Source organism: Squalius cephalus (assembly GCF_949319135.1).
Source record: "Squalius cephalus genome assembly, chromosome: 18".
Taxonomy (NCBI): Eukaryota; Metazoa; Chordata; class Actinopteri; order Cypriniformes; family Leuciscidae; genus Squalius; species Squalius cephalus.
In genome coordinates this window covers 17,038,449-17,055,662 of record NC_137139.1, presented here as the reverse complement: position 1 = coordinate 17,055,662, position 17,214 = coordinate 17,038,449, and the positions used below count along the sequence as shown (strand labels likewise).

Sequence of the window (17,214 nt, the reverse complement as noted above, 5' to 3'; positions counted from 1 at the left end):
GTTATTACACTAAACTAGATTATTACATTTTATTCCACATTCATTTTCCTGTATAATTATATTTTTATGAAAAATACTGGTTACGCCAATTGACAAAAAAAACAGTTACACCACCTGACCATGTAGCTTTTAAAGTCAAAGGCCAAGTTCTGCAGAAGTGGTTTTATTTTTGTCAATGCTGGAAAAAAAAAACTGAAAAGAGCTAATGAGGTTCATTCTCGTGTTACGCAGCACGTTTGATCTTCTGCAAGAACTAATGAGGTTCATTCTCATGTTACACAGCACGTTTGAGCTTCTGCAAGAACCCAATGAGGTTCATTCTCGTGTTACGCAGCACGTTTGAGCTTCTGCAAGAACCCAATGAGGTTCATTCTCGTGTTACGCAGCACGTTTGATCTTCCGCAAGAACCAATGAGGTTCATTCTCTTGTTACGCAGCACGTTTGAGCTTCAGCAAGAACCAATGAGGTTCATTCTCATGTTACGCAGCACGTTTGAGCTTCTGCAAGAACCAATGAGGTTCATTCTCATGTTATGGAGCATGTTTGATCTTCCGCAAGAACTAATGAGGTTCATTCTCTTGTTACGCAGCACGTTTCAGCTTCAGCAAGAACCAATGAGGTTCATTCTCGTGTTACGCAGCACGTTTGAGCTTCAGCAAGAACCAATGAGGTTCATTCTCTTGTTACGCAGCACGTTTGAGCTTCAGCAAGAACCAATGAGGTTCATTCTCATGTTACGCAGCACGTTTGAGCTTCTGCAAGAACCAATGAGGTTCATTCTCATGTTATGGAGCATGTTTGATCTTCCGCAAGAACTAATGAGGTTCATTCTCTTGTTACGCAGCACGTTTCAGCTTCAGCAAGAACCAATGAGGTTCATTCTCGTGTTATGCAGCACGTTTGATCTTCCGCAAGAACCAATGAGGTTCATTCTCGTGTTATGCAGCACGTTTGATCTTCCACAAGAACTAATGAGGTTCATTCTCTTGTTACGCAGCACGTTTCAGCTTCAGCAAGAACCAATGAGGTTCATTCTCGTGTTACGCAGCACGTTTGAGCTTCCGCAAGAACCAATGAGGTTCATTCTCTTGTTACGCAGCACGTTTGAGCTTCAGCAAGAACCAATGAGGTTCATTCTCGTGTTACGCAGCACGTTTGAGCTTCAGCAAGAACCAATGAGGTTCATTCTCGTGTTACGCAGCACGTTTGATCTTCCGCAAGAACTAATGAGGTTCATTCTCTTGTTACGCAGCACGTTTCAGCTTCAGCAAGAACCAATGAGGTTAATTCTCGTGTTACACAGCAGGTTTGATCTTCCGCAAGAACCAATGAGGTTCATTCTCGTGTTATGCAGCACGTTTGATCTTCCGCAAGAACTAATGAGGTTCATTCTCTTGTTACGCAGCACGTTTGATCTTCCGCAAGAACCAATGAGGTTCATTCTCGTGTTACACAGCACGTTTGAGCTTCAGCAAGAACCAATGAGGTTCATTCTTGTGTTACGCAGCACGTTTGAGCTTCAGCAAGAACCAATGAGGTTCATTCTCGTGTTACGCAGCACGTTTGAGCTTCCGCAAGAACCAATGAGGTTCATTCACGTGTTACACAGCACGTTTGAGCTTCAGCAAGAACCAATGAGGTTCATTCTCGTGTTACGCAGCACATTTGAGCTTCAGCAAGAACCAGTGAGGTTCATTCACGTGTTACACAGCACGTTTGAGCTTCAGCAAGAACCAATGAGGTTCATTCTCGTGTTACGCAGCACGTTTGATCTTCCGCAAGAACCAATGAGGTTCATTCACGTGTTACACAGCAGGTTTGAGCTTCAGCAAGAACCAATGAGGTTCATTCTCGTGTTACGCAGCACGTTTGATCTTCCGCAAGAACCAATGAGGTTCATTCTCGTGTTACGCAGCAGGTTTGAGCTTCCGCAAGAACCAATGAGGTTCATTCTCGTGTTACGCAGCACGTTTGATCTTCCGCAAGAACCAATGAGGTTCATTCACGTGTTACACAGCACGTTTGAGCTTCCGCAAGAACCAATGAGGTTCATTCACGTGTTACACAGCACGTTTGAGCTTCAGCAAGAACTAATGAGGTTCATTCTCGTGTTACGCAGCACATTTGAGCTTCAGCAAGAACCAGTGAGGTTCATTCACGTGTTACACAGCACGTTTGAGCTTCAGCAAGAACCAATGAGGTTCATTCTCGTGTTACGCAGCACGTTTGATCTTCCGCAAGAACCAATGAGGTTCATTCACGTGTTACACAGCAGGTTTGAGCTTCAGCAAGAACCAATGAGGTTCATTCTCGTGTTACGCAGCACGTTTGATCTTCCGCAAGAACCAATGAGGTTCATTCTCGTGTTACGCAGCAGGTTTGAGCTTCCGCAAGAACCAATGAGGTTCATTCTCGTGTTACGCAGCACGTTTGATCTTCCGCAAGAACCAATGAGGTTCATTCTCGTGTTACGCAGCAGGTTTAAGCTTCAGCAAGAACCAATGAGGTTAATTCTCGTGTTAATCTGCTTTTCTGTAGTATGCATTATTAGTATGGTGTTTACTGAGTTTGATAATATTGTTTATTTATTTTAATATCAATCTAATGCATTAAGCCATGTTATCGTTTCAGTGCACGTGGGTTTCGTGACATCATCGCGTACAATAGAAGTCCCATTTCATTGGCTATGCGCCAACCAATAAAACGGCTCCTTTGAACCGATTTGATTTTCTTTCTTTTTTTTTTTTTTTTTTTTTTTACAAAGTTTCAAAGGTTTGATGAACATAACTTTGTTTACACAATAATTTGGAATCACATAAGCAACTGATCATTTAATTTCATACTTATAGTCGCAGACTTAATTTTAACAGTATAACATACAACACTTACCAACCAGTTTATTAGGTACACCTTACTAGTACTGAGCTGGACCCTCTTTTTCCTTTAGAACTGTCTTAATTATTCATGGCACAGATTCAATAAGGTGCTGGAAACATTCCTCAGAGATTTTGGTCCATATTGACATATTAGTCCCAAAGTGTGTTGCGGCCATCAAATTCAAAATTTGTTTATATTTACAAATTATATATATATATATATATATATATATATATATATATATATATATATATATATATATATATATATAATTCTTTATGTCTTTAATCTCAATTTATTAACGAACGTCTTTGCTGCTGACATTCGAAAAACAAATTCATTCATACCAATAAGGAAAAATGGCTAGATAAACATCACCCTCTAGTGTATAGGCGTGAATTTGAGTTTCCTTCACCCTAAGGCTTATTCATTTCAGTTTTGGTGTGAAATGACCTTTACATTTGCATTTTACTTTACATTTGCCAAAAATAGAACTTGTGTTTTTAACTGTTAAAAAATAAACAAGCGAGCCCAGACCAGATGAGAAAAAGTCAAGCAAAAGTAATGTAACACATTACTAACAAGAGATGAAAGTAGTTAGGCTATTTTTTTAGGGAGTATAACACAATATTGTTTTTTTTTAAATTACCATTACTTTTAAAAGTAACTTTCCCCAACATTGTCCGTGCCACGCTCCCTGTACTGTCTTGTGTTTAGTAGGACTTTTATGTTGAAGTTCCCCTTTGTTTCTTTGTTCACTTCCTGTGTTTGGTTCCTGTTTTGCCCATACTGTCTATGGTTTTGCCTTGTACCTTGTTTGTCACCATAGTTACCCTTATTAGTTCCCATGACATCAGTCACCAACACCTGTCCCTCATCAGCCCGTCGCTCGTTGTTGCTGTTTGTGTATTCCTGTTGTTGTTCCCCTGCCTCTGCTTTTTAGCTGTTACCCTTGTTTTTGATTATCTTGTGTTTATGTTTGTCTTTTAAACTTGTGTTTGCATATGGATTCTCTCTCCTCTTCGTCCTTGCCTATAACTTACGTTACAGCCTGAAAGTACATGATAATACATTTAGGGTACTGTTTAATCCTATGTATGTGTGAATATTTTCCATCTTAAAATTCTGTTAAAAAGAAGAAAGATAATTCAGTATTTGGATGAGGAGCAACAGAGGCAATTCCCTCATTTAATAAATAAGACTTCGTTATTGTGGGTGAAGTGGTACTGGAGCAAGACAGTCTTTTACAAGCTGTTGAAACATTCTTTAGGGCCTAAATTATTTTACATTGTGGATATTGAGCCCAAACCTGCTTCTGCTGTTTTGCACAATATATTCTGTGCCAGGAGGTGTTCCCTCAACTGTCACATGCTTAGGCAGTTTAAAATTATATTAGCTGGGCTAGCTTTGCTCTGATTTGTGATGAATTTTTCATTTGTTTTATATATATATAAAATTGATCTGATTGTTCTGACACTATTGGATGAGAACAAAAAAACATGAACTGAATTGAGCTGGATATTTACATTGTCTTCTGCAGAGCTTATTGAACTAAATCAACTTTAAATCTGAATTAAATTTAAGAGTGACACTATTGTCATCTGGAAAGCTGCTTTACAGCTGAAATTGCAGTGGTTTCAAAATTGGTAAATTTTGTAGAACTGACACTGTTATTTTCCTCTTTATTACTGTGAAGCTGTTTTGAAACAATCTGTATTGTATAAATTGCTAAATAAATGAGATATGAAATGTGACTTGAATTCTTTGAATGATTTAAAACAAAAATTCTATGGTTTCTATTGTCTGCCTTCATTTGTATCTTGGTAGGGTGAATTCAGGTAATCTGGGACATTTTTTTGCAATTTTGACTTCAGCGATTTGTTTCTATCTACATTAGATCAACACATTAGACTTTTCTGAAATCCCTAATATGTTTTCTAACCACACCAGAAGAAAGTATATAGATATTATACCTGGAGGATATGCCACACCTATTAGTTTTTTGGGCAAAAAAAATAATTCTGCCTGAATTTGATAATCTGGGACACGTGTTAGGCCTATATATTATTTTTTAAAAAGCCTATATATTCACCATAATTTTTGCATGCCAAACACAATATCACCAATTTTTAAAAATCATTTTGAAAAAATGACAAGTAGGCTATGGAAATCTCAATTAGTAATGTATAATATTCATAGAAATTTCATTCATTCATATACACATATAGGCTAGTCATATATTTACATAAAGAGTGTTCCAATATCAGGAAAAATAATTTCTATCACAGGATTAACAATCTACTGTGTTAATTATTTTAAATTAATTTATAATATTTTATAATATCAACTAATATTTAAGCAACAGCAAACAACTATTTGATTAACGGATTATTCATTCGGTTATTCATTTAAGTTCTCCATTCAAATTGGGGCTACTCAGGGAACAAACACTCCTTGGAGGTGAGAGACTCAGCAAAGTGAGAAAAAATAATAATTAACCTGCCAATTTGGCTAGTGATTTGACAGTGTTATCCACCACAGTTGATTTTTATCCGCATTTGGCAGGTTGGTGGGTGTTAATTTCAAACCCTGATTAGCTTTATATTAGAGTTCATTTTAAAGTATATCAGTGATGTCCCACTAATTTGTAATGAGATCTACGCCCTTATCATTAGACTTATAAAGGTCCTAAATGCATTTGAAGACTGTCCCAGATTACCCAAAGCATGCTGTCCCACATTCTCAATCATATTTGATAAAGTGGGATAACAAAAAAATTGAAAAATAAAAAATAAAACACATTTTCAACACTTTAATACATATTTTGAAACCAAACAAAAACAACACAAATAACATCTGGGAATTATATAGCCTAGTGATCGAAAACTTGAAAATGTGAGCAGGGTCAAATATACTAGACTAGAGACTGCTAAATTCATGATCATAATGAAATATATGCTATAAATTTGAGCTATGTTATAATGACCCGTGATCACCCCAAGAATGTAATGTCATAATATTTCAATCTGCTTTCTAGGAAAGAAGATAAAGGTGCCCAAGAAAGAAGATAACTTGCCCCAACCTGACATTTAAGGAAAAAAATATACGCATGTCCTGAGAACACAGTTCTACCTTTGGATACAATTAGCCTATTCATCCAACAGCAATGCGATTAAACATTTGGAGTAGAGAGTTAGAAAAACATATTCTAAATGAAGAGATTGCAAAACAACAACAACAACAACAATAAAACACTCTTAGAGAAAACACAACTTTTGACTCGGCATTTGTATCAGAACAATTATTGTAAGCCAGAGAGAATACATATGTCGTTATATAACATTGAGAAACTTTCTGGGCAATGGGCATCCTCAACTGCTTTCGTAGAGGAACTTGCCGCGCCTACTTCTCATCAAGTAGCCTAAAAGCGCTAGAAAATCTAAAGTAGCCTACAACTCTTTTTCACGATAACTGAAGGATGGCCAACGATAATATACTGAACAATCGAATAGATGACAGCATAAACTGCCCGGCTGAAAATGACGACAATCAGCAGGTATGACATATCACTTTTAGAGAGAATTTGTAAACATCAGTGGGTTTAGTATGTAGGCTAAATAACTTACATGGCTTCGGCAACATGGAAACTCTAAAATATGTTGGAACAAATCTAAAAACAGTTGGCCAATTGGCATGTGAGTATGCTCATTTCGCTGGTGACTTAATAAAGTGTAACCGAAAGAAATTCGGTTATACTTTATTTTAAGGTGTCCGTGTTACAGTGTAGCCTAATTATATTTATGTACTGAGTAATAATAATTAACTATGTAGCCTACTTACTATAGTGTTAGGGTGTGGTTTAGGGTTGGTTGCATGTAATTATGCACGATTTATATATGTAACGTGTGTAAAATAAAGTATTACCAAAATATCAAATATGTAGCCTATTTATATTTTCTGACTTGGTCTATACTTTTTTTCTTGTTAAAGGGATTGTTCACCCAGAAATTAAAATTCTGTCATTACGCACCCTCATGTCGTACCAAACCCATAAAACCAGTTAATTTTCTAAACACAAATTAAGATCTTTTTGATTAAGATTTCTGTCCCTCCATTATCAGCTACGCAACTGACACTTTGATGCTTCAGAAAGTTCATAAAGAGATCGTAAAACTAATCCATGTGAATTGAGTTTAGTTCAAAATTTCTGAAGAGATATGGTCGCTTTATAGGCTATGATAAACAGATTAAATTTAGGCTTTTATTCACATACACTACCAGTCAAAAGGTTTTGGACACCCCATGTTTTTCATATATATTAATTTTTTTTGCAAATATTGTATTGAAATAAGTAATATATTATACTACAGCACAACAAAACATTTTTGATCTGCTATTTGAAATGAAATAACATGAACAGCATAACTCTTGAACTTTTCAAATGATGGCCTACATTTTGTTTGTAAATGACTGCATGTACCTGTATACAGGTATAATGCTATAAAAGTGAAGTGTCTCAGTCACAGTTGACTGACTGTGCTATCCAGCTGAATTGAATTAGGGCTTAACAGTTTGTCAAATAGTTGGTGTGTTTTACCCCAGGTTAGGGTCATATTTGCATGTTTTTATAACATTCAGTGGCAACCAAGGGAGGCAAACGTGAACTTACAAGAGAGAATAGGCAAGCTATTGTTGCATTGAAGAATGAAGGCATTTCCTGCAAAAAAATTGCCCAGAAACTAAAAATACCAGTGAGTACTGTAGCATACACCATTAAGAGGCATGAAGAAACAGGGAAGAAAGGTGACATCTTGATCAACAACAAAATCAAAGGACAAGTTTATAAGAGTCGCCAGCCTACCTAACAGAAAGCTTACTGCACCAGAAATCACAGCACAGCTTAATGCAACTAAAGCTTTGCCAGTGTCAACTTCAACTGTGCAGAGGAGACTTCGGGAAGCTGGCTTGATGGGCATTCATCAACTCGCACATCAGTTGTGGTAAACGGAAGCTCAAGCATGTTCCCTTGACATGCGAGAACCAATGAGGTTCATTTTCGTGTGTGCTGCAGGACGTTTTAGCTTCCTCAAGAACAACTGAGGTTCATTCTCGTGTGTTACGCAGCAAGTTTGAGCTTCCTCAAGAACCACTGAGGTTCATTCTCGTGTGTTACGTAGCAAGTTTGAGCTTCTTCGAGAACCACTGAGGTTCATTCTCTGTTACGCAGCCAGTTTGAGCTTCCTCAAGAACCACTGAGGTTCATTCTCGTGTGTTACGCAGCAAGTTTGAGCTTCTTCGAGAACCACTGAGGTTCATTCTCTGTTACGCAGCCAGTTTGAGCTTCCTCAAGAACCACTGAGGTTCATTCTCGTGTGTTACGCAGCCAGTTTGAGCTTCCTCAAGAACCACTGAGGTTCATTCTCGTGTGTTACGCAGCACGTTTGAGCTTCAGCAAGAACCAATGAGGTTTGTTCTTGCATGTTTATGTTTGCTGATCAATGTTTAAATGTTAATAATTGCCTAAATTAAATCTGTTCATTATATAAAGCAATTGAGTCTCTTAAGAAAATTTTGACTAAAATAAAACCTATAGCAAGGTTAGTGGCGGGAAACGGCGAACGTTCAACACACTTTAATATCAATAGCCCTCGGTGGACGGCCCGCTGACTCCTCCAGCACCTGGTGGACGCCGACGGCTCCTCCGGCAGGAGTCTCCCATTCCCTGCTCCTCCCCATCATGGTGGACGGCAGCAGGCTCCGGCCTCAGCAAATGGCGGCCACTACTCCACTCTCTCTCTGACTGCAGCCGCCCCTACACAACCCAGGCGGCCGGCAGCGAGTTTGTCCGTCTCCCCGGCAAGTCACTCCAGCCCACCACCTCGAGTGTCTATGGCAGTAGAGCCGGCTTAGCTCGATAGCAGCGCGGAATTCACACAGCAATAGCAATAGCGCCACCGGTCTCGCTCCATTCCCACGGCTCTGGGCCCCGCCCTTCTTGCCGCATGCTCTATTCATAGTAGTTGCATACCTGTCTATGAAGGGAAAGAAAGCTCTCAGATTTCATCAAAAAGATCTTCAATCTTCTGTTACGTAGATGAACGAAAGTCTTACGGGTTTAGAACGACATGAGAATAAGTAATTCACATCATTCACTAAAGCATTCACATGTGATATTGATGCTTACATGTTAATCTCGTGCAGATACCTCCAGGCATCCCTTTGTCCAGGAAACTGTGCTATGCCATTGGAGGAATGCCTTATCAAATGACTGCAACCGCCAAGGGCTTTTTCATGCAGATCTTTTTACTGGATGTTGTGAAGGTGAGTATAAAAGAATACAAGATGTGATCTTATTCAGCAGCTGTCAGTGTTGAACACCATATAAATAGATGTCCTCTGTACAAATTCACTTTCACAGCAGCCTGTCAGATACTCTTAGTAAAACATGATATACCTAATACATTGACCTTCTGAAAAAAATGATACATAAATGATACATAAAGGAAAAAACATTTAGATTTTTAACACTGCCACACCCATTAGTTTGGTTAGTGATGCAGGAAATCACCCTATACAATAGTAATATGAATATTATTTGTTTAATAATACAAAATGTGCCAATTGTTTACATAATAATGATAGTTCTGCTTTTTCACTGTGTGAATGTGCGACATGATATTGTTTGATTATTTGAACTAAATATAATCCAGTCTGCTGTATAACTTAACTGAGCATTATTTCCATTAAAATCTAACCAAACAACAAACAATAAGACAATAAAAACATCCCGTTGTGGTTAAAGGATCTAGACTGACAAATTAAATGTTGTAGGTTCAAACCCTGCACATTCACTTTCTTTATGGGCTATTTGAGGGAGTTTTGAGGCATTCGTGAGAGACAATCACTGTGTGAGCTGTAGTTAGAACAACTGAGCATTTATTAAACGCATGAGGTTTCATCATGGTCTATTTCAACTCTTCCTCAATTTGCATGTCATGTTTGTATGCCACACACTTAACACTTTTTACTGAACTGTTAGCACAGGAAGTAAAAAAATAAGTATGTGAAATATCCTGTGAAAGTTAATGTTGTACTTTAACAACTAAATGATAAGTAAACGATTTATTTTTATTACAGAAGTATTTACATATTATACATATTGCATATTATTTTTTTTACAATAATGTGGTATAATGAGTGTTTTATGAGAAATAAGTAATTTTCTTCTGGTCAAATGTTTTTCATAGATGGAAGCTTTCTCTGCATCCATCATCCTCTTCCTCGGTCGAGCTTGGGATGCCATTACGGATCCTCTGATTGGATATGCTGTGAGCAAGAGTGGCCGGACCAGAATTGGTAAACTTATTCCTTGGTGAGTTAGCGTACTGGTTAATATCTGACAAAGTGTGAAGCACTTCCTAAAATCAGACCAGAATTTACATGTATACTACTGTACATATTTTGAGCATATAAATGAGGATTGTGTCTTTTTTTTATTTAATTTTTTTATATGCCTAATGCGCATCATTATGTGATCCACCCTCTTTACACAGGATTGTTTTCACTATGCCACTTGGGGTCCTATCGTACGTCATGCTCTGGTATACCCCACAGGACACCATGTCCTCTGCCTTCAGTTTCAGCTGGTACTTCATATGGTGCTGTCTGTTTGACACCTTCATGAGTGTAAGCCCACTATTACTATTATCTGCCCTCAGTTTTCAGTTGTTTTACACATTCAGCGTTAAAAAAAATTCAGCTGTTAAGGACATTTCCTGCTTAGGGGGATGACCCAATTTAAATTTGTTTTTGAACTGAGGTAATAATGCTTTAGAATTTGAATTCATTTTACATTGCAAACAAAAATACAGTGTCACTATTGTGCGAAGCTCTTTCCTCTGAAGTACTTATGGTGATTAAATATAGCACTCATTACTGTAGTTTTCAAACAGCTAATATAACGTGTAATTTGATTCAAAAGTTCACAATCCGAAACATTTCTTTCTCTTTCTGTCTTGCTCAGTGCTACCATGTGCCGTATTCTTCCCTCAACATGTTTCTGGGGGGGAATGAGAAGGACCGAGACTCAGCCACTGGTTACAGTAAGAAAATATAGCCTCAAATGACAATCATTGTGGTTCAAGCACCAAATAGCTTTTGTAGGAGATAAGTGTGGGGCAAGTTGATAGAATTGTCATGCAACTTTTCATATCCTGTGGCTATTACAGCCTTCATCTGTCATTTACAGTGACAAAAAATGGCTGACAATCTAGACATTTCCAAAGATTGGACATTCAAAAGCGTTCAAAAGAAATAGGCCAATTACAAATAATTTGTTCAGTGTAATAAAAGTGTTGTGTGCCTTTCAGAATTGAATTTAGAATGCCTATTAAATTCCTGAATTTGAATAGAGAAAGGAAGTCAAATTAAAATGAATTGGAATTCAAAGAAATTCCAAAAAGAAAAACTTTGAATGTTGTCTTGAGTTTTGAAAAAGCGTTGACATAGAGAGAGCAATAGATAGAACGAGTGATCAAATTTATTAATGAAGAAACTTCCTCTCTTCTACCTTTATTATTATTATTTGTAAGCAGGATACAGTGGAATTTATAGGGATTTTTCTATATTTACTTGGATTTAAAGGCTATAACCTTAACTGAAATCTGTTTCCTGTTTAAAAGAGAAAACAGTCAAGACCTTTGCTCTCTGTCACGATACAGGAATGGGCATGGAAGTGTTCGGCACCCTGGCGGGAGCTGCCATTCAGGGTCAGATAGTGGGGAGGCACCATGCCAAAAGAACACACACCTGCAGCTTACAGAATGGCACGGGTGGGCCTTCTGGGAACCACACAGATGACATATCTCTACAAAATACAGTGAGGAACAGAAAATACCCTTTTACCATTGTGTCAAGAACACATAAACGGATATAGTGGAAGTTCTTATTAGTTATTGCTTGTGAAATGGCCACATATATTGACTGCGAACTATTAAGGCAACTGTTTTTCTTAAATCCATAATTCATGTGTAGAAGATATGCTTTCTGTTTTGAGCAAACATAGGACCTTTCTCTGGAAGTGTTGTACCAGAGAATGCAGTGCCTGTGCAACACATGCCTCCAGTAGGCTTTAAATATCATATTATAAACCATAAAATGTATGTCTAAATTCTTCTGTTTTATTTCCAGGAACAGGAATTAGACAAGATATTTTAAGTTTTGTAGATTTAGTTGAATTAACACTACTATTCAAAAGTTTGGGGTCTTATGTTTTTGAGAGCAGTCTCTTATGATTACTGAGGCTGCATTTATTTGATCAAAAATACAGTAAAATCAGTAATATTGTGAAATATAATTACAATTTAAAATAACCGTTTTCTATCATATTCCTGTGATGCAAAGCAGAATTTTCAGCATCATTCCTCCAGTCTTCAGTGTCACATCCTTCAGAAATCATTCTAATATGATGATTTGACGCTTCAGAAACATTTCTTATTATTAGCAATCTTGAAAATAGCTATGCTGCTTAATATTTTTATAGAAACCATCATACAATTGAAAATGGAAATTTTAAAAGAACAACATTTATTTGAAATATAAATCTTTTGTAATGTTAGAAAATGAATTTGTCCATGCAGAATTAAAGTGTTTTGAAAGGTATAGTGCCATGTGTCTTGTAATTTCTACAGAGAACAGCCTATATGACTGGTGCACTGATATTAGGAATGCTGTACTTTTTGTGCTGCCTCGTGCTTTTTCTTGGAGTAAAGGAGCAGTTGGGTAAGTCCAAATGAATTAACATGAGTTCAAATACCATGGCACATGTTCTTTCAAGCTTCACTAATAGTAGCCTACCACATCAGTTTCTAACACTTTATTTATTTTTGGGGACAAAAATATCTAGAGTAATTCAATGATTTGCATGTGTCTACATTTTACTTTAGCCCCTCTGAGTAAACTGGACCGTATAAATGTCTCCTATCTTTCTGGTATGAAGATGATATGTGGACACACTCCATATGTGCGGCTTGTATTTGGCTTCCTCTTTGCTTCACTTGCCTTCCAGGTTAGACGTTTTTCTGTTTAAATCATGAAATTATTTTGAAGTGTTTGTAGTTAATATACCAAAATGAACATGTTTGTATTGCCTAGAAAGATGCCCTGTTATGTATTATAGTTTTTATATTAGTCATACAGAGACAAAAAAAATGGAATTTATAATGTATGACTGTAGTCGTGATGATAAGAATATTTGTTTCAGATGGCTCAGGGAAATTTCGCCCTCTTCTGTACTCATGCAGCAGATATGGGAGCATATTTTCAGCATCTTGTTCTCATATCATTGGTGGGGTATCCATTATTTCAAAAGTTTACAGTATGAAGTACTGCAAGTAGCTATTTCTGCATGATCTAAAAAAGGTGTCAGGCTGCTTTACCTGTTAAATAGTATCAAATTAAATAGAAAACTTGACCCATTCATTTTGATGTTACAACATGAAGTATTATATTATATTAATTACACAACAACTTATATGTTTTTGAATGTTTTATCTTAAACACATGTAAAATTATACAATATTCATGCAGGTTTAGCTGTTAATTTGAAGGCATAGTTAGAAATATTATCCTTTCTGCTCTTCTACAGACAGCAGCCACAATATCAATCCCAGTGTGGCAGACATTATTGGTCAAAATAGGCAAGAAGACCACAATATTCATCGGCCTTTCAGTGAGCACCACTTTTTGTTAATTGTTTTTTTAATGACTTTAACAATTAAAGCTGTATATTTGTTTCCACGGTTTCATCTTTCTTTCTCCTCTGCAGATTGACATCCCAGCTCTAATTGTGATATCCCTAGTGAAAAGTAATTTACCCGTCTTCATTATTATGTCCATGTTAGCCGGCACAAGTATGGCAGTCCTCTTTTTACTCCCTTGGTAATGTTACCCTTATAAAATATCTCTTCTTCATTGTTAAAACCCTTACTTGCTCCAACACATACTCCACAGCAGCTCCTCTTGCATTATTGAGACATTACGCTAACCCAGATGGTGGTCAGCTGGGAATTATTCTATGATATGCTTGGCAGTGGTTGGGCAATTCAGAATGATGTTATCCAGAAACTTGTCCCCCATAACTAGGAAATCATACCCTTCCCATGCTGTAATGCACATAGTCAAGCAAGAAATTAATGCTTTTATTTATCAAGACAAGGACACATTCAATTCATCAAAAGTGACCGTAACGACTTTTACATTGTTGAAAAAGATTTCTATTCCAAATAAATGCTTTACGGTTGAACTTTTTATTAATCAAAAATGGATCATTCCACAAAAACTGTTTTCAACATTGATAATAAGAAAAGTTTCTTGAGCAACAAATCAGCTTATTAGAATGATTTCTGAAGGATCACACTGAAAACTGGAGCAATAGAACATTTCACAATAATACTGTTTTTGATTTTTTACAGTATTTTTGGTCAAATTATATATATTGAACATGCCATAGGCATACTATAAAACCAGATTAATTGTTTATTTTAGGTCAATGCTGCCAGATGTAGTGGATGACTTCAAAGTCAAGAACCCATCTTGCCAGGATCTAGAACCACTATTCTACTCCTGTTATGTTTTCTTCAACAAATTTGGTGGAGGCATGTCTGTTGGAATCTCAACTTTGGTACTACAGTAAGAGCTTCCTTCAATCAGATTGTGTTATGTTTGCCAACAATGGTAACAAATGCTATTTTTAAACATCTCCTGTGCACAAAGTTTTTATTTGAACCCCCAAAAACCTTCTGTGACTGATTTCACAATACTTTGTTAACATTCATCCTTAACTCTGCAGCTTCGCAGGATACAAGCCTGGTGCTTGTAAACATAATCCAGGGGTGATACACTCGCTGCGGATACTCTTCGCTCCTGTGCCCATCTGCCTGTTGCTCATCAGCTTGGTGATTTTTTACTTCTATCCCATCAATGAAAAGCGACGGCAGGAAATCCAGATAGCTTTAAGGAAAGCAGGGTATGTGTTTCTGTTTGTATAGCATTGAGAGGTTTATTTTTCGAGAATAACTGGCTGGGTCGAGGGGTTGAAGTGTGATACATTAATTCTTTCTACATACTAATAAAATAATGACAGATAAGCAATGTTGTTAGTGAACTATTGACATTTTGTTGTTGCCACATCTTTCTGCTATACGGAAGCAACTTCTTTCAAACTTACAAAAGGTTAATTTTATTTTAGTCTTTTCAACACCACTATGTTAAGTAACATATTCAGTGATGTCTTCATGTTCTCACACTGTGTTCCAGTTTTGCATTAGGTTGTAATAACTGTTTAAACTGTGCCATCACAGCCTGTTTTCTTGACATGTACAGGACAGAGACCAGCATGAAAGGAGAAGAAGAACTGAGCCTATGAAGTAATCACTGCTGTCACAGAAGGATTCCACTACTTTTGTAACATTTAGAGGTTGTGGAACTGTTAATAATGAACATGTTTTGTTTTCCATCTCAGTGGAAAGGCTTTGTATTGTGCATGGTGAATATTTCTCAATCCTGTTCTGGAGGGACTCCAACACTGTTTAGGAATCTCACAAATCTTACACACTCGAGATAAATAAAGGAGACATTTAAAGTGTGTAGTGAGTGTGGTTTCAAGACCAGTTGCATAAACAGTCACTGTTAAGACTGTGTCTTAAGAACAAGTCAGGCCAACTAGTAGACTACACTCTAAAAAACACTGGATTAAAATAACACAACTACTGGTTTGCATGATAATGCCTTTATTTTTGATCATATTTTACAGTATAGCATATTTTATATAGTTTTGAATACACATTGCACCCGGAGCCTGTATCATGTTTAGCGCGGGAACTTCTAACTTCAGACCACTTCAATCGTTGCCGAAAAATGCTATGACTGACTCCATAACCTGTCCATAAACAATCAGTGCACAGTTCTGAGAACATATTTTACATTTCTAAGTATATTTTGGATCCTGTTTGTTGCTTTGCATAAAATGAAATGATATACAGAACAACAATGAATGTATAATTTTTTTTTTTTACACAAACCTGTATTTTACCGAAGACATGCACCAATTTGACTGAGCTGCACTGCTCACAGTGAAGACAGTCCCAAAAAGCCAGCGATAAATAACTGACCCAGGATCTGGGTTACACAAAACTACCCAAACATTGGGTTGTTATGTCTGACCCAGGAGCTGGGTAACACAAAAATACTCAAACACTGAAAAAATAACCCAAAAAATGTTTTTGGATTCAAATTAGACCAATTTACTGTGTTATGTTACTGACATAAAAAAAAAAAACTATGACCAGTGTTAAAGTAAAAAATTACACGAGTAACTTGCACACTCCAAAAAATGCTGGGTTGTTTCTGTAAACAACTTGTTGGGTTGATTATGCCGGGTCAAACACATTCTTCTATAAACACATTCTTGGGTCATGCTTGGTCAAATGAGTTGTTAGGGGGTCATTCACAAATAAACAGCTGGTTGGGTTATTTTGACCCAGCAACTGGTCTGTTAGTTTTTCCTTCTTTGCAGAACTTTCTGGATTCTTCACTTCTGACTCGAGGAGCACGCCACTTTAATATGAAATATTTACCTATATTTTTAATAAGTTGTGGTAGCAGCAAGCTCATTTTAGAGTTAAAATGAATAACTTGTTTTGATTTTTTATTAAAAATGTTTTAAAAAACACTCTAAAAACTGCTGGGTTGTGTTAACCCAATTTTGGGTCAAATATGGTCTCACCCAACGTTGGGTTAAAAAATGCAATTTAAAAATGGACAAATTGCATTTTGGACAAAATCAAAAATGGACAAAAATGCAATTTAAAAATGGACAAATTGCATTGGTTACATTAAAAATGTAAACCAACGGCTGGGTTTGTCCATTTTTAAATTGAATTTTTAACCCAACGTTGGGTGAGACCATATTTGACCCAAAATTGGGTTAACACAACCCAGCAGTTTTTAGAGTGAACTATTAAATATAATCATATAATAATTTTTTTACAGTGGCCTCTTTGGTTTATTGTATTACAGAGACAAATGAGACCGGAAATACCCCAGCACATGAGTAAGAGTTAACCCAGCAAGAGGGTTAATTTCACCCACTGGTTGGGTCAAATAAATGACCCAGAAATCTGAGTTAAATGTTAAAGCCCAACACTTGGGTTAAATCAACCCAGCGCGTGTTCTGTCCAATAGTGACCCAGCGGTGGGGTTAAGGTTGGGTTATTTTTTAACCCTGCAGTTTTTATGACTATCTAAGCAGTTTGCATCCGACCACATGATTGAGAAAC

At 36.9% G+C, this 17,214-nt stretch overlaps 1 protein-coding gene across 2 annotated transcripts; it reads left to right on the top strand.

Annotated features, from left to right (window-relative positions):
- The first annotated feature begins 5,915 nt into the window (after nt 1-5,915).
- LOC307145220 (sodium-dependent lysophosphatidylcholine symporter 1-like) lies at nt 5,916-16,415 on the top strand. 2 transcript variants are annotated; one of them, XM_079848136.1, is made up of 14 exons: nt 5,916-6,434; nt 9,080-9,199; nt 10,126-10,250; nt 10,432-10,564; nt 10,902-10,980; nt 11,599-11,756; nt 12,568-12,658; nt 12,823-12,944; nt 13,140-13,223; nt 13,524-13,607; nt 13,704-13,816; nt 14,423-14,566; nt 14,727-14,903; nt 15,260-16,415. In XM_079848136.1, exons 1-14 carry the CDS (start codon nt 6,357-6,359, stop codon nt 15,300-15,302), a joined length of 1,551 nt encoding a protein of 516 aa, XP_079704262.1. In that variant the 5' UTR covers nt 5,916-6,356; the 3' UTR covers nt 15,303-16,415. The 2 variants fall into 2 exon arrangements, with proteins under 2 accessions (XP_079704262.1, XP_079704263.1); XM_079848137.1 differs by lacking the exon at nt 15,260-16,415 and having other exon boundaries at nt 6,267-6,434; nt 14,423-14,558; nt 14,727-14,883.
- The last annotated feature ends 799 nt before the right edge of the window (nt 16,416-17,214 follow it).